This window comes from Columba livia, chromosome W (genome assembly GCF_036013475.1).
Source record: "Columba livia isolate bColLiv1 breed racing homer chromosome W, bColLiv1.pat.W.v2, whole genome shotgun sequence".
NCBI lineage: Eukaryota > Metazoa > Chordata > Aves > Columbiformes > Columbidae > Columba > Columba livia.
Genome location: NC_088641.1, coordinates 15,472,374 through 15,491,955, shown reverse-complemented (window position 1 = coordinate 15,491,955; position 19,582 = coordinate 15,472,374). Strand labels below are relative to the sequence as shown.

General features: G+C 51.3%; 2 protein-coding genes across 9 annotated transcripts in view; one reads left to right on the top strand and one right to left on the bottom strand.

The window, feature by feature from the left end:
• The window catches only part of LOC135577146 (arrestin domain-containing protein 3-like), a 63,036-nt gene extending 48,124 nt beyond the window's left edge, over positions 1-14,912 (top strand). For 4 of the 6 annotated variants that reach the window (XR_010468724.1, XM_065044933.1, XM_065044938.1 and 1 more), the window contains 2 exons: positions 2,997-3,023; positions 3,387-4,204. The gene's annotated coding sequence lies outside the window, so the exon portion shown is untranslated. Of the gene's footprint in view, positions 1-2,996; positions 3,024-3,386; positions 4,205-6,786 lie in introns of those variants that run through there. The other 2 variants (XR_010468725.1, XM_065044934.1) reach the window with 1 other exon arrangement.
• LOC135577147 (gamma-secretase subunit Aph-1b-like) lies at positions 14,902-19,128 on the bottom strand. 3 transcript variants are annotated; one of them, XM_065044951.1, is made up of 5 exons: positions 18,884-19,128; positions 18,073-18,243; positions 15,934-16,061; positions 15,538-15,661; positions 14,902-15,310 (listed from the first exon to the last, which is right to left on the bottom strand). In XM_065044951.1, the coding sequence occupies exons 3-5, from the start codon at positions 16,054-16,056 to the stop codon at positions 15,273-15,275; spliced, it is 285 nt and encodes a 94-aa protein (XP_064901023.1). In that variant the 5' UTR covers positions 16,057-16,061; positions 18,073-18,243; positions 18,884-19,128; the 3' UTR covers positions 14,902-15,272. The 3 variants fall into 3 exon arrangements, 2 of the variants coding, with proteins under 2 accessions (XP_064901023.1, XP_064901021.1); XR_010468731.1 differs by lacking the exon at positions 15,538-15,661 and having other exon boundaries at positions 18,884-19,123; XM_065044949.1 differs by lacking the exons at positions 15,538-15,661; positions 15,934-16,061 and having other exon boundaries at positions 18,884-19,126.
• Positions 19,129-19,582: the final 454 nt, after the last annotated feature.

Genomic DNA, 19,582 nt, shown 5'->3' with positions numbered 1-19,582 from the left:
CGATGAGACTGGTGGGCAGAGTAGTCCTCAGGATGGTGGGCACACTGCCAGTGCTTGTACAGGTGAGCTTTTTATAGTCCTCTGGACTGCAATGCTTGTGTAATCTTTGGTCTTTTGTGCAGGCATCGCTGGAGGGCAATTGTGAAAGGTGGAAGAGTTCCAAAGGGTCTAGAACAGGGGTGTCAAACTCATTTTCACCGGGGGCCACATCAGCCTCGTGGTTGCCTTCAAAGGGCCAAATGTAATTTTAGGACTATTTTTGCAGTCCTAAAATTACATTTATACAGACCCATTTTAAAAGGTCTATATAAACTAAATCAAATAGATTTAAGTATTGCATTTTTGAATGCTAAATTTGGTTTTAATTAACAAAAGCAAATATTCGTAATAATCTACTAGATGTGAAACTGGTTTTGAGAGCAACAGGAAAGTAAAAGGCTTTCAGAATAGAATCAGAAATGGTGTGTGGCTTCTTTCCACTCCATGGCAACTCAATAGCATTAGTTTCACCAGTTTCAGTAACACTCAATAACTGTAATTACATATTAATTAAAAAGAGATAAAACATTCAGGTACTCTTATACAGCCTTTAGCTTTTCCAACACTTTTCTCCTCTCTGACCCTCCTCATCCTCCAAACTGTTACACATGAGCACATCTTCTAATCAGAAATACCATAGAAATTACAGCATACTACTCCTCCACACTTCACTTGAGCAGCTTGAAGTATTCCTGTTAGCACAAGCAGAAGAGGGAAATGCTGGCATCACATAATAATGCAATATACAGCTGGTAAAATTATAAAAACCTCAGAGAAAAACAAATATAACAAAGTTATTTTTAAAACAATGATGTGCTCTCTTCTGCAAGGCCCATTTTTTTCTGTGCACAGAGAAATCCCAAAAGGTATTTTCTCTAACCGTAACTTTATTGCAATGATAATCCTGTAATGCAGGGATGTCAAACTCATTCAAAAGCCGTTCTCCTGCTCCTGCAGCACAATGCACATCACACATGCTGAACAATTGACTAGCACCCTGGCAGGAGCCTAGAGACAAGGAGCTTGGCACTGCTGTTGGGTGCTGGGCCGGATAAAACAAGGAGGTGAGCCGGATCTGGCCTGCGGGCCATGTGTTTGACACCTGTGGTATAGAAGGGTCTAGAGCCATCTGGGGTCTTCTCTCTTAGTGCCGGGCCGGGCCTATCAGAACACTGAACTGGGCCAATCAGAACACCTTTGTCACACCCCTACCTCCCGTGGCAGCCAGCCTTTTGTCTGTGGCTTGTTGGCTTGTGGTTGACATGTAAATCCCAATTCGCCTTATCATGATGTTCCATCTCCTGTGGCTCTGCAGAACTAGTTTTGCCACAGTGTTTGAGACATTACCCTTTCAGTCTCTCACACCTATGTTTTGTGTCAAGGTGACTAATAGAAACAGCACAAAGCCTTGGTTGCAGGTCTTTGGGCAGTGCCTCAGTAACCACACACCACGAGGCAGGGCATTCCCCCCCTGCAGCTAGCTTGCTAACAGCCATACGCTTTTAATCACTGTGGTCTTCATTCAGCCTGGCTAGCAGTTTCTCATGTGGCACCACATCAAATACTTCACTGAAGTCAGGAGAGATAAAATCTATATTTTCTTTTATCTACAATATCACTTATCAAAGAAGAATATCAAGTTAGGCTAGCGTATCTTTGGTAAGCCTGTTAGATACTTCATAATATTTTCCACTTACTCCAAGCCTTTCTTTTGATACTTGCTTGCAGAAGCTCTTCCAAAGTGTCCAGCCACTGAGGCTGGGGCAATGGGAGCTGGTAATGGCCAGCTGCCTCCTCCCAGGGAGCTGCTCACCATCTTGCTACAGGCAGCTGTCCCTGTGGTTGTGGCCTGCCAGGCTCATCCCATGCTCCTCTCTAGGGTCTCCTGCAGGACTTGGTGCAGTCATGGGGTGCTGCAGTGCTCCCTGTCTGCCCGCTTCCCAGGAGGTGTCAGCCATGGTGGGGGAGTTTCTGGTTGGACTCAGTGAGGCTTTCGTATGGGCTGTAGTTCAAGGAATTTTTTTTCCCCTGTAATGTTTTTGGCAGAATGTTGGGGCCAGGCTTGGGAGCTGCTGGGGATGCAGAAGGCAGCTCTCTCCTGTCTGTTCACAGGCAATGGGGAATCTTGCAGACAGCCCTGCTTTGACAGCATAGCCTGAAACCCTTCAGGCTTGACATTTCCCTCCCCACACACCTTGAGCAACCTCTTGACTGTGCTGTCTTTGTTCTAGGTAGGGACAGCTCAGCAGCAGCAGGAAGGTGAGGTGCTGGCCTGAAGGAGGGGAAGGTGGCCAGGAGAGCATACCTGCTTGGAAAGGGGAGTCCTGGCAGCTGTGTGCTGAGCAGGGGGCAGGCAGCCATGGTGTGGGTGAGGGGCTGCCCTAGCATCTGCACATCTGTAAGAAACTATTATCTTGCCAATATAATAAGCTCAGGCATGATCTCTCACAAATCATATTTTATTAATGACTTTGCAAGACCAGGTGTTCTACCTAAGGTAGGCACCCTGAACAAGGCTCAAGCCTCTGCCTATATTCCCTTAGTCCCGGACGCAAATTCCCTCCCCTGTTCCCCAGTGGTTAGGTACTCCAGGGTTTACAGCCTATCCGATGCTTCCCAGATGTCCTGCCTCACTCTCACTAGTGCCTCTCTCACTACTCTGATTCTAATGACCCCCTCCCGTTATTTACTTATTTCCATTTAAGGTATGGTTTCTTGGCTCTCTGGCTATTACCTGCCCCCCTAACATAACCTTTAACCAAAGAAATCGGTTTACACTAGTACATTTCCGCAATTAGTGCAAAGAGGCTTTGTTTTATGTTTAAGGTCTGATAGTCTGGATGTCTCTCAGTCTTTATCGGGTTTCAGATTTACAGTTGCGAAAACAATATTCTTTCTTTAATAGCTCCTTACACATCTGGCTCTCACAGACATCTTCTTTTCTTTGTGTCTTGCAGGACACTCCAGGTCTTCATTTCAGGCAGGTAAGCTGAGGCTGCTGCTTTCATGTCCCCTCTGCCTTTAGGCCACCAGCTTTCTCCAGCTTTGCCCCATCTCCCTCAATCAGTAGCCACAGGGGACTGTCCCCAGTACAACATGCCTGTGCTCAGCTTGCTTGCAGAGAATGTGCTGGCCATGCTCTTCAGGGTGTTCTTTGCCATCATGGCACTGACCTTCCTGCTGTACAGTGACAGGAAGCTGCAGGAGGAGGGGCTCCAGGGGGTGGCAAGGGTCAGTCTGGGGCATGGGAAAGGGGGGTTAATGGTGGTCTCTCAGGCAGCAACACAGGTTAGCAGGCCCCCCCTGCCTCCTCTAACACCCCCCCCTTTCTCTTCCTCCTTCACCAGTCTCGACTCATTGACCAAATCCAAGGTCATCTACACAGCAGCCACCATGGACAACACCATGTGAGCCCTGTGCCTCTGCAGAGGTCCTGGCCCTGCTGACTCAGCCTGCCCCATTCCACCTTCCCCTACTCCTGCCCCAGGCTGAGGGAGGGCCAGTGCTCTAGTAGTCCTTGGCCGCACAGGCTGCCCACATGAACTGTTTACCTGGGGCAGTGTGCTGTTTTGACTGAAAATGAGTTAATTTTCTTCATGCAGTTAAAAACCTTTCTTTTTAATAGCTAGCACAGTCATTATTTGGACTGTTTGAGAAGAGATAACACCCCAGCACAGAGTTAATGTTTTTAATTGCTCTGGTCTGAGAGCCAAGGACTTTCTGAGCACTCTGCCCACAGGTGTGAGGCACTGAGGAAGGGGGACTTAGATAGGGCAGACCTTGACTGACATCCAGACTGATCAATTAGAGTATTCCATCCCATTAGTGTCATGCTTCATAATTAAGGAGAGTCGGGATCTTCTGCTTTCTCTCATTTCTTGGCTTTCTTCTTTGTGTTAGAGCTGGGGGAGTTCTGTTTGGGACGTTTAGTTTGGCCTTTTGCTGTTTTGCAGAGGCCTCTGGGCCTTTTTTCCTTTTTTTCCTCTCTTTGGGATCAGCTGTTCAGGACCAGGTGCTGCTTCCTGGGGCTGGCTGCTTAGTGTGGATGGAGTTAGTGAGGAATTGCCTTGAGTATCTTTTATTTTTTTTTCTATTTCATATATATTTTTACTAGTAGTGTATTAATATTTTGTTATTTTATTAAACTGTGTTCATCTCAAACCAAGTTTCTCTTTTCCCTTTTGATTTGCTCCCCTATTTGGTGAGACTGAGGAGGGAGGCGAGTGAGTGGCTATTGTGGTTGTGTTGCTAGCTTGGGTTAAACCACGACAGGCAGCATCTGGCCTCAGCAGATATTTTTGTTATTTAAAAAAAAAAAAAAAGTAAAACCCTTCCATGGTGCCAGCTGTCTCTGCTGTCCTAGTGAAATAAACAACTCAAGCTACTCCAATCATGAATAGCAGCACTTAATACCATTTATTATAATGTGTTTGATAAAGCATAAGCAAAACAGTGCTGGGTGCGCAGGGAGCCTGCGCTCCACCAACACGCACACTAAGATCTCCAAACTGGCCCTTTTATTGTCCTTGAGTTCTGGATTTTGGTTAGTTTCAGCCTATTTTTTGTTTCTCTGGTATTACTTGTTCTTTCCTTTGCAGTCTTCAGGAGGCCTTCTTGCGGTTGGTCATTCTGGAGGAAGTTCCTCTTTTTTCCTCCGTGTCTTCTTCTTACCTTGTTACCTTCTAGTTTCACAACAGTTTTACAGTTGGTTTAAAGCAAGCCAGGTTTACAATTAGCCACACAGTTTGCTCAAAGTTATTTCCTTTGTCCTAGCTCCATGCCTTATTTGGTTAAGAGGGGGTCTTATTAGCAATCGCAATGTCTTTTGTAACTTTCGTAATGTCCTTTTTGTAACTTTCCATGCAAGTAGAATAGCTGCGCTCTTTTAGCGCGAATCAAAATTACATTTTTCACACTAGTCTGAAGCTATCAGGCAGGAACAGACACTGGTGGAGCTGGACCCACAGCAGAGGGATGCACTCCTTACTGACCAGTACACGGCATCAGCCTCTGTGCCTTGGGCAGAGCTCTAAAGCAAGCAACACAGGGCTGCTTGCACAGCCTAGCCCTGCCCTCCATCTTTCTGGGACTTCTTCCTCTTCTTTGTGCAATGTGTTGGAAAAACATAGCCATGGCTTAGTAGGGCTGGAGAAAGAGCTGAAAGTTGGCAGAGGCACAGCTTCCTTGCTGGCTGGCCCCTACCCAGCTCCCCTCCAGATCTGATGTAGCTGGAACGGTCCCTGACCCATGGCTGCCTCCCACCTTTCCTGGCAGCTCCAGCACAGCCACAGCCAAGCCCTGGGAAGCTCCACTGAAGCCAAGAGAAATGGGCCGTACCTGGGGTGGGGGGGATGGGGACTTGCAGGTCTCTGGTTCTCAGCAGCCTCCACCTCAAAGTGGTAAAAGCAGAGATGGAGAGGGCAGGAACAAGATCTTCAGGCAACTGGGGTCTGCAACTGCGAGCCACCCCCTGTGGTCACACCAGCTCGAACCACTGCCACCAGCAGTGCATTGTAGTTTAGCCCCAGCCCCCCCCAGCCAGCAACTAGGACCACGTGCTGCTCGCTCACTCCTCCCCCACCCCCGGTGGGATGTGAAGGGAGAATCAGGAGACAAAAGGCAAAATTCGTGGGTTGGGATAAGAACAGTTTAACGGAACAGTGGAAAAAAAAATAGTGAAAGCGAGGGACACACAGAGCAATCTCTCACTGTATGGTAATACCAATGTACAGCCCGTTTCCGTGCAATGATTCACCTGAGCAGTGATCAAAAACTCCCAGCCACAGCTCACGCCCAAACCTCTCCCCCTCCCGGAGAGCAGCTCGTGCTCACAACACAATAGCGCCGAACCACGTGGTCCAGAGAGAACCGAAGTGTCCCAGACCACCTGGCTCCCTGGCAGTTAGAAAGGGAGCCTCCTCCCCGGCCAGTCCCCAGTTCTAAAACTGTGCATGACCTTATATAATAACGAATACCCTTTTGGTTAGTTTTGGGTCAGCTGTCCTGGCTGTGTGTCCCCCTAGCTTCCTGAGGAAATTAACCCTATCTCAGCCAATGCAGCACACTGTGGCACACACCCCCCCCACTCATCTATGGTGCTTCTTTTTTTGGTATAAAAGCCCACTGTGGACTTCTCAGCCCTGAGCCTGATGGCAGTTTCTCTCTCCCAGCCCTGTAGCACAGCATCAGGGCTGATGCCTACCTGAAAACTCGCCTCTGAGGGCAGGAGAGAGCAATGATCCACTGGCATGGCCCCCTGAAACTCCCTCCCCAAGCTGGGCTGGCACCAGTTGCCAGGTCGCATCTCCTCCCAAATCCAGTGCCACCCTCTGTATGACACTGTCTTCTCCCGTTCTCCTCCTGCCCTGGATGCTGTCAGCCCCCTTGGGTCCCCCAGCACCACTGGCTGCTCCCAACTCACCATCCCTGCCCATCCCCTCCCATGCTGGGATGTCAGCTCACTGAAGTTACCACAGTCCAGCGTGGGGGTCCATGGCTCCCAAGGCAGCAAGGCTAGGCCAAGAGACAGACAAAGCAGCACCATAGCAGTCAGCCCTGGCCCAGAGTCTGGCAGCACTTTGCAATACCATTTCTTCCACCCTGCAGTGAGGAAGCAGCACAGGTTTCCCCCTACTCTGGCATAGGAGAAAGCACATCTTCTGCAGCAGGGGGAGAAGCAATGGCTTTCTTTCGACTCAGACCTCTGGCAGTCCTTCCCAAGCAAGCTAACTGGGGCTCTACTCACAGCAGGTCCAGCAAAGCCAAATTCAAAGCCAAGTCCTGTTGCCTCTAAGAAGGCAGTGACGACCTGGTTCAGGAACAGCACGGTGACCACCCCCAGGTCGCTCGGTCCATCAGCTCACAGACACCAATGTGGTAGACGGCAAATGGCGCTTATTGGCAGGTAACACAGCATTATATACCTTGAGTTTACAACGTCACTTCCATCTGCTTACCTCACACACTTCTACCGATCTAGGGAGGGGCTACTACCTTTCCGTACAGCGCAAGATCTTCCGGCCGCCAGACCCTAACTACCTACATTTCCCCCCTCCCTAAGCACAACTAAATTAGCTAAAATATAAAAGTCTTAAAAAAATTGTGCTTCTACCTTAGTGCAATACTTTGTGAATAAAGTGAACAATAAGGCACTATAAATTGGTGAAAACTAGGGGGTGACGGTGTGCGATACTTTGTAAATAATCTTTAGAGTTAGACTTCATAACGTGAACAATAAGGCACTATAAACTGGTAAAAACTAGGGAGTGACAGTTAGTAATGGAGTGTAGCTAGGGATAACTAGTGATAACACTGGGTAAATACCCTTTTAAAGTAGTTGCTGGTGTTCAGTCATCATGATGTTAACTTGCTCTAGCAGGCTTTTAACAAACGACACAAGCTTATTTAGTATTCAGGGTCCGAAGATCAGTGTTAATATGACCATAATGATCGGCTCTGCCAAGGTAGATATCAGGGCGGTTAACCATGGTGAATGGCTAAACCATGACTCAAACCATCCCTGTAGGGCTTCTCTATCTCTTTTCCTTTTTTCTAGACCCTCCCTAAGTTTGGCCATTGTGTCTCTGACAATCCCTGTGTTGTCTGCATATACACAACATTCCTCCCCTAACGCTGCACAAAGTCCACCTCGTAAAAACAAGAGATCCAGTCCTCTATGATTTTGTAAAACAACTTCGGACAATGATCTCAATGACTTTTTCAACGCAGTGATCGATTGTTCAGTTTGAACCAAATCTTCATCTACTGCTGCTCTGAGGGAATGAAACTTTTGATTTTGTTTCACTAGCGATGCTATCCCTGTTCCTGCCCCCGTGGCTCCAATGGCAAGAAGGGTAGCTATGGTCAGAACGGTAATGGGTTCTTGCTTTTGTATGTGACCAAAAGTTGAAGGGGATTGATGATTATATATGTATTCTTCAAGATGGTACATGATTCTCGGAATAATCATTACTTGTATGCAAAATTCACTGTTTTGATCAAACACACTAAGAGACACACATGGCATAACTCCAGTTTCTGAACATATCCATTTGGTACTTTTGGCAGGAACTAACCATTTGACTTTCGGTTCATTTTCTAGTGTGAACTCATTTGCACATAACGCTTTTTTCTCAGGGGGTACTGTACCGACACATGTGCCTTGCCCTGATACATATTGCATTGTTATTCCCGGGTTGTTCGTGGAGTTCCACAGACACTGTGGTGGATTAGGCCTGCCTACCAGTTCTAGTTTGGAGGGTATACCTACTGCTTCATAAAAGGGGGGCCTTACGTTGTAGCAAAGCCAGCAGTTTACTGTCATATTTCGATTGGTAGAATTCAAGAGCTGGTATGTTGAGTTCAGCAAATTCCATAGGGGGGGGCATTTCAAGTTTCAAAGTACTAAATGTCTTGGTACTGTCTACTAAGGGCTTGGGTGCTTGCGGGCTGAGAACCGGGTTAGGCCCAAGTGCCTGGGGTGTTTGTAGCTTGACCTTGATGATTTGTATTAGTGTTCCTGAATCTTTAAAAGTGGTGCGAAGAAATACTGACCACATTTTCCCCACAACCCAACCCGCATTGGTTGGGTTTCGGATCTCTAAGTTTAGATTGGCGCAATTACCTCTTTGATTCAGCATTGCATTGTACGCAAATATTGGAGGGGAACACCCTTTTGGTCCCCATCTTACATGCAGAAATTCGTCCTCTTTTTCTGGTCTCCATCTATTGCTTGTTACAATGGTCTCACACCCCCAATATCTGCAAAACATATATCCCGGATAGTTGCAATAACCTTTTCCTGGGTTTGAACTAGGGCATCAATATGTTCCCCATAACGATTTAGATGTGGGAAACAAGTCACCAAATGTAATTGTGAAAGTTGGAGCACCTGCTGTTGTGTTTTCCCTTATCACTCGATCATTTGAAGCGTCCCGTAGGAGTCACTTGAATGGCTGATGGTGACTGTAATCTGGTTCTGCTTTACCTGTAGCAACAAACCCCAGAATCAAGATCACACATAAGTGTTGCAGCTTCCCTCCACGGAGGCCGCTTCGCTGTTGTCTGGATTCTATCAGTGCGGAACTCTCAGGCTCAGACAGGATGCTTGCCGACTTGTTGACTTCTCTTGTCACCGGGGTACACGGATTACGAGGGCGCCCAATGATCCGGTCCTGAAAACAGAAACTCAGAGTTTTCATTAGTTTTAGTCTGAAGATCCAGTTTAATGGACTTAAGCGGACACCATCTGACTCTGCCATCTTTTTTGACCGCAGCATACCCTCACCCTGTCAGAACTAATTTCCACCCCGGTTCCCATTCTCCTAGCTCATTTCTGACAACAACTGATGGGCCTTCTTCTAGTGCTCAAGTGGTCCAATGTTTTTGGGCAGGGCTATTCACCTCCTCCCCCCTGGGGAATTGATTTAGTGCTAGCAAAGCAGTTGCTAGCAAGCGTGCCTGGTCTCCTGAGGGAACGGTGGTGTTAAAACCTTCTGTGTTTGCTAATACTTCTAACTTAGATTTCAGAGTTTGATTTGCTCGTTCGACTATAGCCTGTCCTGTACTATTATACGGGATGCCGTGCGTTAGAGTAATACCCCATTTCTGAACGAATGCCTGGACTGATTTGGACACGAAATGCGAACCACTGTCTGTTTTGATCTGATTAGGGACGCCAAGCCACGCCATGGCTGTCAGCCAATGTTGGATGGTTGCTTTGGAGTCGGCCTTAAGATGCTGTGTAGCTACGATCACCCCGCTATATGTGTCCACGGTTACTGCTAGCCACGCTCGAGGTCTCAGCAACTGACAGAGTGTAAAGTCCGACTGCCACACCTCGGAGGCTTTGAGACCTCTGGGGTTGACTCCACTGGACCACAGTGGTGCTTTTTGACAGTGGGGACACGTAGCTACTATGTGTTTTGCGTCGGCGGTCGAAATCCCATATCTCTTTGCTAAGGCCTTAGTTCCAATGTGGAGGGACTCGTGTAGCTGATGGGCATCTCTTAGTGTCCATAACCCTTTTGCAGCGGCGTCTGCTTTATCATTACCGATTTGGTAAAACCCTTTGATTGGGTCGTGGCAGTTGACGTGGATGACCGATATGGTTCCTTTTCGGGAGGAAAGTGCTTCTTCTAGCATTAGAGCAGCTGTGGATGTTGACACACCAGGCCCCGACATGGCCAAGCAAAGTTTGGCTACGAACATCGAATCGGTCACTATGTTGAGGTGTTCCATGGGGAACAGTCCACACGCTAGTACCACGGCCGTCACTTCTAATAGCTGGACTGAAAGCGCACTATCGGTCATTTTAATGCAGTGCCATTCTTCTCCCGATTGCCATACCACTGCTGCGGTTGAGGTCACTGAAGAAGCATCTGTGAAGACTGTTGGTCCCTGCTGGGGTCGGTCCATGATCTTCTGTGGAAGGTTGATGTTGACAATTTTCAGCATTTGAGCCCAAGGGGGCTTGATAGCGTGATGGACTTCTCCGCGAAATCCGGCAAGGGCCACGGCCAGAGATTCCGACATCGCCATTGATTGCGTTAGCAGCTGTTTGCGCAAGGGTAAATATATCCTAACGGGTTCAATACCTAGGTGCCTTAGGGCGAGTTTTCGGCCTTTCATGATGAGATTGCCAAGGCACTTGACTCCTGGAGAGAATGCACGTGACGGTTTTCCCAGGACTATCCACTGTATTGGTCGAGCTTTTTCATGGGGGCCCTGGGCTAGTGCCCCTACTCCCCCTCCTTCTGTGAAGGATACATACAGATCAAGTGGTTTGTGTGGGTTCCACCTGGCAAGCGTGCTTGATGATATTTGTTGCTCAATAAAATCGAGAGAGTCCATTGCTTCTGTTGTCAGGGTCTTCTGCTCCCACGGGTTTTTTCCTTTTAAAAGATCGTGCAGGGGAGCCATGGTCTCGGGAGGAATCAGGACGATGTTGCGGAGCCATTGTAGGGATCCCACTAATTGTTGCGCATCATGAAGCGTCTTGATGTCCCGACGGATTTTTATCTGAGGAGGGGTTATGTAAGAACTCGTGATCCCCACTCCCAAAAAACTTACACATGGTCCCTTTTTAATTTTTGCACTCGCGATTTTGAACCCGTTTGTTTTTAGGGTTTCCGAGACTGTTGACACCAGCTGGTCCACTTGACTCCCTGACGGTGCGGCGATCAGGATGTCGTCCATGTATTGAATGATTGTCACGGTCGGGTCACTGCACCGAACTGGTGCCAGCGCCCGATCCACCATGATCTGGCAGATGGTAGGCGAGTTGATCATTCCTTGAGGCAGCACTTTCCACTGGAAGCGTAGGTTAGGACGTTGGCTGTTTGGAAACACGATAGAAAAAGCAAACCACTCCTTGTCTTCTTCATGTAAAGGTATTGAGAAAAAACAGTCTTTAATATCAAGGATGGCACAAGGTTGCCCCTCTGGTATCATAGAGTTCATGGGCAACAACGTTTGAACAGGACCCATTGGTTGAATTGTCTTTTTTATTTCACGCAGAACATGGAGGAGACTAAACCCTTCGCCGGTTCGCTTGGGTATTACAAAAACAGGAGTGTTCCAAGGGCTGGTAGAAGGCTCTATGTGACCCCGTTGCAGTTTGCGGTCGACTAACTCGAGAAGAGCATCCATTCGAGGCTTTGACAGGGGCCACTGCTCGACCCACACTGGATCGGACGATTTCCATGTCAATTTGATCGGTGGAAGTGGGTATGCGGCAGTGGCCCTCACGATAAATTTGTCACCCTGGTTTTCAATAGGGCTAAAGCGTCCCTTCCCAACAGGGGTGGGACTCCTGGCAAGACATACGGGAAGAGAGTAATGTTTTTTTCCGGTCCCTTTTCTGTGTGAAGTGTGATTGCAACCAATTGAACACTCTTCCGAGCTCGGGTTAGTCCCCCGACTCCACCCACCATGGAAGCATCTTCCAGTTCCCAACATGGAGGCCAGTTCGTCTCAGGGATAACTGTAACGTCTGCTCCGGTATCAATCAAGAAGGGGACACTAATGGTGGTGCTATTTGAGGTATTATAAAGGGAGCAGACCCCCCACACCACTGGCGGGCTATCACACGTTATGGCCAGAGCCACCCTGGGGTCTCGCCCCCAGGGGGTGGTGCTTGCTGTCCCTGAGATGAAGGCGGGTTTGGCTGGTCAGCTGGTTGTGCTGTAAGGTTGGTCACCTCTTGAGGGGGCAGTGGGTTCAGGGGAACTGGTTTTTGAGGCACCGGGTTTGGAAGCACCAAGTTCGGGAGCACCGCGCTCCATGTGGGGTTGGCATAATTGGGCCGCCTCATATCCCAAGTGGGAGAGGGCTGTGCACGGCCCAATTGCCCTCTCCCCCACCCGTTTCCCTGAGTCTTAGATCTGCATTCCTTGGCGAAGTGCCCCCTCTTTCCGCAGGCCCAGCACGGTCCTTTGGGTCGGTTTTGGTGTGGGGGGAGCACTGTTGACGGATCCCCCAACTGAGGGCAATGTGCTGTGACGTGGCCTGCCTGGCCACATTTAAAACATACCATCATGTTAGTTATTGCGGTGCAAACAGCTGCCTGGATCAGGGCTAGGTGCTCTTCTTTCGCAACATGTTTAATCATGTCCGCGATGCTGGACTCCGCTGGCAGTGATCGCAAAATATCTTTGGTCGTCGAATTGCACTGCTGGCGTAGGCATTCTGCTGTGACTGGGCCTTTTGCCTCTGCAGGCAGTGTCGAGGAGTCGATCACTGACTGGAGGCGATCTACAAATTGCGTGAAGCTCTCACTTTCACTTTGTTTTATTGTCGACCATGGCGATGGTTTGGCAATAATTCTACAGGCTGTGCGAATAGCCTCTCTAGCTGCACGTGTTGCCGTAACTTCTTGGGCCCGCATGCCCTGGGCCTTTAACTGGGGGGTGATCATTGTTGGATCTGAGCCCATTAGCCGCTGCAGGTTAGAACCATGTAGCGGGTGATCCGCCCCAGTTACTTGGGCCAGTTGTTTCGTACAGTTGTCCTCCCATTCTTGTTGAAAAACGATCATCCCTGCCCCATCAAAGATCAGCCTACAGGCTTGTTTAATATCATACGGGAGCATGTCATCTCCCCCGAAAACACCGTCTATGAGGGTGAAGACCATGGCAGAATTAAGCCCTTTATCCGCAATGGCTTTAACAATCGCTTGTATATCCTTAGGGTTTATTGGTGTGTGAACCCTTTGTCCCCCGTCCGTCACCCGGACCAGGAACGCCAGCGCGGCCGATGGGGCCCAGTTGGCGCACGCTATCTTAATCTTCCTCCAATCCGTAAGAGGAATTTTTTCCCCTCGCAGTTCCGCTTTATTTCGGAAGGGGATATTTTTGCTTTTAATTCTGTTTGTCCCCATTTCCTCCTCCGAATATGAATCGGTATCTGAATCGGAGTCGGAACTCGACTGACCAGTCACTTCCGTTTCTGATCCGGAACTTGACTGACCGGTTACTTCCGAGTTCCGGCCCCGCCCACTACCCTTGCGGGCGGGCCGCTCTCTGCTCCGGCCCCGCCCACTACCCTCCCTCTTGGCTCGCCCCGCCTTCTGCTCGGGGAGGTGTCCACCCCCCAATGGCACCGCTCCAGATGAACACCTTGATCGGCTCTCCGCCCCTTGTCCACGCCTCCACCGCCCCCAAAGCTCCGCCCTCTATTGTTCTCTTCCACTCGCTCGCGCGCGCCAGCCAGGTCCAACACTACCTCCACATTCCCACCAAGGACATCTTCGTCCCGCCCCTCGCCCCCGCGCTGGGGGCCATCTTGGGGCGCATATGGCGGGGGTCTCCCGACTCCCTCAGACCCTGGTTTCTCATCGGCGCGCCTGGCTTCCTCGGCTAACCCGCCCCCAAAAGATTTAGCTCGCTCCTGCGCCTCCGTGAGCGGGTCGAAGTTCGGGGATTGGGGGGGTTTTCGCCCTCTCGCTGATCTTTGGGCTCAGCAGGATCGTCACTATCTGGGGGGTGCAGGGTCTGCGTAGCCGCCTCGGGGGGGTCGCCCTCTCGCAGACCTTTAGGCTCAGCAGGATCGTTTCTATCTGGGGGGTACAGGGTCTGCGTAGCCGCCCCGACCCCTAGTTGTGGGGTGGCCAACAAACAAGCCTGTGCTGCCTTCCAGGTTTCCTGCGCTTGCATGGCCTTCTGCAGAGCCTGTACAACTTTCCCCCACGACTTAAGGTTTTTCCCACAACCTGAGGACATCGTCTCCTCGGCAAGCGCTTTAGTGCACTTGTCCCACACCTCAGGGTGGAGAATATCCACCGGCTGGTCAATGACCCCAATTTGTAAAAGCCTTGCAACTGCGAGAGTAAAATATTTAGGCTTACAATCAATACCCAATTGCTTATGTAACTGAGATACGACCTTCACGAGGGCTTCCATCCTCCTTGTAATAAGTGATGGTCAAAATTTTTAATGTTGAACAAATCGAGTAGGATTCAATTGTATTATGCATATTATTGTAAGCAGTAACTGTGCTTGTGCGAGTTTGATTATGTTTTGTAGAACCTTGTAGTAGTAGTTAAAGACAATGCCATAAATAACAGGACTACCAGGTGGTGCCATAAATAACAGGACTACCGGATGGTGTCATAGATAACAGGACTCCCGGATGGTGCCACAGATAATAGGACTCCCAGATGGTGTTACAGATAACAAAGCGCTCGGATGTTGCAACAGATAACAAAAGTTCCAGAGGCGGAAATTCCCAGCACGTAAACGAACGCATAACGTATATAAGCACATACGAAAGGTTGATTTGGTGTGCCTGTTGGTGGAACTGAGCTTCCCCCGGTCACCCAGCGCTGTTTTGCCTAATTACCGCTTGCTAAATAAAATCGATTGATTGACGCAGAATCGATTTATTGGCTCTTATTTATAACACTCCTCGCAGCTCTGGGAGCGTCCCCCCTGCCGGGCTGGTCCTGCCGCTCCGGCCACTGTTCACCTGAATCCAGGGTTCCCGGGTTTTGGCACCAAAGTCCCCCAAAACCGAGCTGTTCTCTGGGGGCTCTCAAAGGGGTGGCAGAGCAAGCCAGCCCCAGCCACACTGCTCAGCTGACTGCTGCAGCAAGACCCCAGCGCCTGCCCCTCCAGGGCTGGCCAGGGTCCACCAGTCTAGGAGAAAAGATATTGCAGAGAAGGCAAGGGCTGCTCTTGCCACCAGAATGGAGGGGAAGGCAGGGGTGGCTGGGGACAGGAACATCCCATGGAGCCTCAAGATTCCAGCTGAGGGTTGGCATCGCTCTGTAGACCTGCGGGAAGCAAGAGAGGAGGGAGGCAGTTTTCACCACACTCTTTACCCCATCCACTTTCCCCAGGAGAGACAACAACCCAAGCCCCAGCATCTCCTCTAGTTTGGCAGCCAAGGGGATGATGCCCTTGCTCCATCCCTGGGGCACCCTCTTCCCACCCCAGCACTGGTCCTAGTATCCAGAAGAAACTGCAGAGTCCCTTGTCCCCATTATGGAGCAGGACTTACAGAGCAGGAAGCGCCACAGGTTCTGGGCAGAGCCCCCTGAGAGCAGATAAGCCCAAGTGGCGGCAGTGGCCATCAGCAAGTAGGAAGGCATCAGGCTGCCTGTGTACAGGGGGTTGTAAAAAGTCTGGGGAGAGAGGTGGGAGAGGGAAAGGGTGAGCAGGGAGGAGAGGGCAGTGCCAAGATGGGTGGCAGTGTCACCACCTCAATAAATGGAACAGGACACGGAACACCAGCTTTGGCATTCAGTTTGCAGAGGAACTGTCCCATGCAGGAATGGTTGCAGAACCCCAAAACCCAACTGCTTCGCTGGTGCCAAAGGCTGTTGCCCCCTCAGCACAGGGACCAGCATGCACCACAGCCATCCCCCTGCACAGAGTTCTACTCCTGGCTACTCACCGATCCTGAGACAGCAAGGTGCATGACAACAACAGCTGCGATCTCCTGCCAGCGCTGATGCTCACAGCCATGGAAGAAGAGGATCCCCCAGAAGGTGTGAAGGAAAATCAGCACCATGGTCATAAAGACTGCAGAAAGCAGCAGAGGGATGTTACCAGCCAGCCAATTGCCCTGGCCCAGCCCGCAGTCTCAGGGAGGAATGGAGAGGAGCCAAGGCAGAGGAGTAGGGTCACTGCTGGGTCAGACTGGGAAGTGCTAGGAGGGATGGGAGAGAGGAGCAGGGAGGGTTGCAGGACAGAGAGAAGGGTTTGGCACAGAAAGATGTGACAGGGGACCACAAAGGGTTCAGATGAGTATGGGGAGTGGCAGCAAGGTGCAGCATGGAGGGGAGACCACAGGGGGCTGAGCCCCAGCCCCCCCAGGTCTGCCACCTCTGTGGTGGGGCAGAGATGTGAGCGAAGGGTGCTAGTCCCTCATCTGAGGTCAGGAAGTAGAGCTGTGAGTCCTCATGGATGCCTATGGTACCAGGCCCTAACGCATCTGCCAGGAGATTGATCATGGAGAAGGCACTGCTCATGAGCCCGAAGCCCATGCCAGCCACTGCCAGGACAGGGATGCTGTCAAACATAGCCACCCAGGGCCACCCCAGGCACCTCTCAGCCCCTCGGGGGACCCAGCCAGCTTCAAGGTATGAAACCTCTCTTTCCCCCTGGCACTGTGCCTAGCCCTGCCTGGCTGCCCTGCACAGCACTCACTATATGCAATTTGCTGGATGGAAATGGGGGAGCAGCCATCCTCGCTGAGGGCCACCAGCCCCTTGATGGCCTTCCTGCAGAGGGAAAGCTGGAGGCCAGCACAGCCTGGTTGCCTCCCAGGGCATGGTGCAGCACCAGGACAGAGGAGGTGGGAGCTGGGGTCTCACTCTGCACCATCCTACCATCCTGGTAACCTCCTCATCACTGAAACACAACACCTGCAGTGGACAGCATCCGCAGGACCACCCTGAACCACTGGACAAACCACACATGTGAAAACCATGCAAAGCCACATGGAAAGATTTCCACAGAGGAACGCGAGTGCAGGCCAGCCCTAAAGAGCAGGAGTGGGGTGAGCAGGACATCGGGTGCAAAGTGAGCAGCACCCCTACGCAGAAAACAGCCTCAGCACCGTCATGGGAGGCGCATGCCAGGAGGGTCTATCTGATCTTGGCAGTAATTATCTTAGAAGAAGGTGGGAAAAAAATTGAGAAGGTGCAGAGAAGAGCTCAAAGAACTAGAAAAAATATTTGGGGGGAAAAAATGAGAGAGCTGAGCTTCATAAGTTTTATCAGCTAGAGGTGTGGCAGGTAAGGAGGACGACAGACAGCTCTGAAGCCCCAGGAGGTCAGCTGTGCTTGCAGACAGAGATCAGCAGGGCAATGAAACCCAGTGGTTTGTGTTAGAGGCTGCTCCGTGGAGCTCTGCTACCCTCTGCCTGCCCACCTCAAGCAACGCTCTGCCACAGGGAGAGGTGCAAGCCTATGTATCTGCTCCTCCCCCAGCCTTCCCCAAGCCCTTCATACCACACCAGCACCCAGCCAGCTGGGAAGGTGAGGACTGCTGGGGGGGCAATGAGGGATACTGACTCCAATATCACCTCCTCTTGTCTGCCTGCCCAGGCCAATACAGTATCCACCCACTCACCCATCCAAAAGCAGTGGGCACAAGCCCCCTCACTCTGGGCCGGCAGCACCAGGGAGGCCGGGAGCTGCAGAGGCTGCGTCTAGACTTTGCCAGGGCTGGGAACCATGCAACACCCTGCAGAGCACTGAAACCACTTTCAGGCTGTCCCCACTGACACAAAGCCACTCCTAAGAAAGGAACAAGACTTGCCAAGAGACGAGGGCAGATCCCTAACCCTTCCCCATCCTCCATGCAGCAAAGCAAGTAGGGCTGCTCTGCCCTGCCATCCGAGACCCGCTTGAGGTCAACGTACCAACACAAGTACTACTTGTGCACTCCCAGCGAGGACCAAGGCGGCTTGGTGCCATGTTTTGCATCCTCCCCGCCTAGGAGCCCCAGCCAAAATCTGGATCTGCCATAGCTGGGAGGATGGAAAGACCATTCAGCAGCGCTGGAGCAGGGTGGGAGATGCCCTTACCTGAGGAGCTTGTAGTAGAGAAAGCGGAAGGCCTCCTGCAGCAGCACAGAGAACATCACCCCAAATATCAAGAGCCCCTTCTGAAATGGCTCATCCCAGAGATCGCTGGCTTTAACTGCGATAAACCAGATAAGGGAGGAAAACAGCAGCGATGCCAGCCAGAAGAAGGCTCTGCAAGAGAGAGAGTGCCTGCTGGCACCAGGATCCTGTGTGGCACCAGGATTGTGTTGGTACTGGCAATGGCAGCAGTGCCCCAGCCTTGCCCACTCTCCTATAAGTACCAGTGCTGTTCTGGCACCAGTGCTGGGCAGGTGGTGCCTGTACCAGTACCACTGTAGTGCCTGCACTCCTCCTCTGCTGGTAACCAGAACTGGCACCAGGGCCCCTGCCAAGCTCACACCAGTACTAATACCAGTGCCAGGCTCATATTCATGTCAATACCTGTACCATACCCTACTGATCTCATGGCAATACTGGTACCACTGCCCCTGTTGTGCACATGTTAGTACCACTACTGACCCCATGCCATTACCAATACCAGTGTCCCTCTCCATCATGCCCATGCCATGTGGTAACCACAATGGTACCAGTATAATACCAGTACTGGAGTCCCTATTGTGAAAAGAATGGCACCACTATAAGTACTGGTACCGGTGCCCCTGTCGTGCCCACAACAGCACCAGTCCCCTGTTGCGTGTCTGTCCATACCAGTACCGATACCAGTACCAGCACCCCCTCCACGGCCACACCAGTACCCACGGTGGCACCAGTGTCCCTCCCGCACCAGTACCGGCACCGGTGCCGGACTGACCCAGCGATAAGGATAATGATGCGGAGCGGGTCACGGGCAATGGTGAAGAGGAAGAGGCCGAGCGCCGGCCCGAAGGCGATGAAGTTGCATCCGAAGAAGATGGGGAGCGTCATGTCAGCGGGGCCCCGGACACGGGACCGGGGACAGAACTCAGCGATTCAGCTCGGCTCGGCTCAGCTCAGCCCCACGTCCCCGTCTCCCTTTCCCTCCCCCTCCTTTCCGGGGCCGCCTGACGTCACACGCCGCCTGCGCGCCGTCGCTGCCGGAAGGGCCGCGCTGGGCGGGGTTTGAGCCGGAGTGGGACGAGGCTAGAGTCTCTAATTGGGGGGGCACGGTCTGCACTGGGGAGGAGTTGGATCTGTTGTGCAGAGGGGCATAGCCTGAACCCCGGGGCTCGGGCCTGTCATGAGGGGTCACAGTTTGCACTGGGGGGCTCAGGCCTGTCACAGGGAGGTGAACCTGGACCTGTCATGGGAGGACATGGCCTGCACCAGTTGGGGACCAGGTCCTAAGCCTATCACAGGGGACATGGCCTGCATTGGGGGGACCTGATCCTGTCATGAGGGAGCAGGGCCTGCACCATTTAGGGACCTGGTCCTGTCACGGGGGGTCATGGCTTGCACTGATGGTAAGGACTTGGTCCTGTCACCAGGGGGCACAGTCTGTACCAGGAGCTCAGGTCTGTCACGGCAGGCAGAA

Coding starts and splice junctions, on each gene's coding strand:
- LOC135577147 (XM_065044949.1), bottom strand. CDS start 18,996: ATGACGCTCCCCATCTTCTTCGGATGCAACTTCATCGCCTTCGGGCCG. Junction 18,244..18,883: donor ATCATTATCCTTATCGCTGG/GTCAGTCCGGCA, acceptor TCTCTCTTGCAG/AGCCTTCTTCTGGCTGGCAT. Junction 15,311..18,072: donor CTCTACTACAAGCTCCTCAG/GTAAGGGCATCT, acceptor TGCTTCCCGCAG/GTCTACAGAGCGATGCCAAC.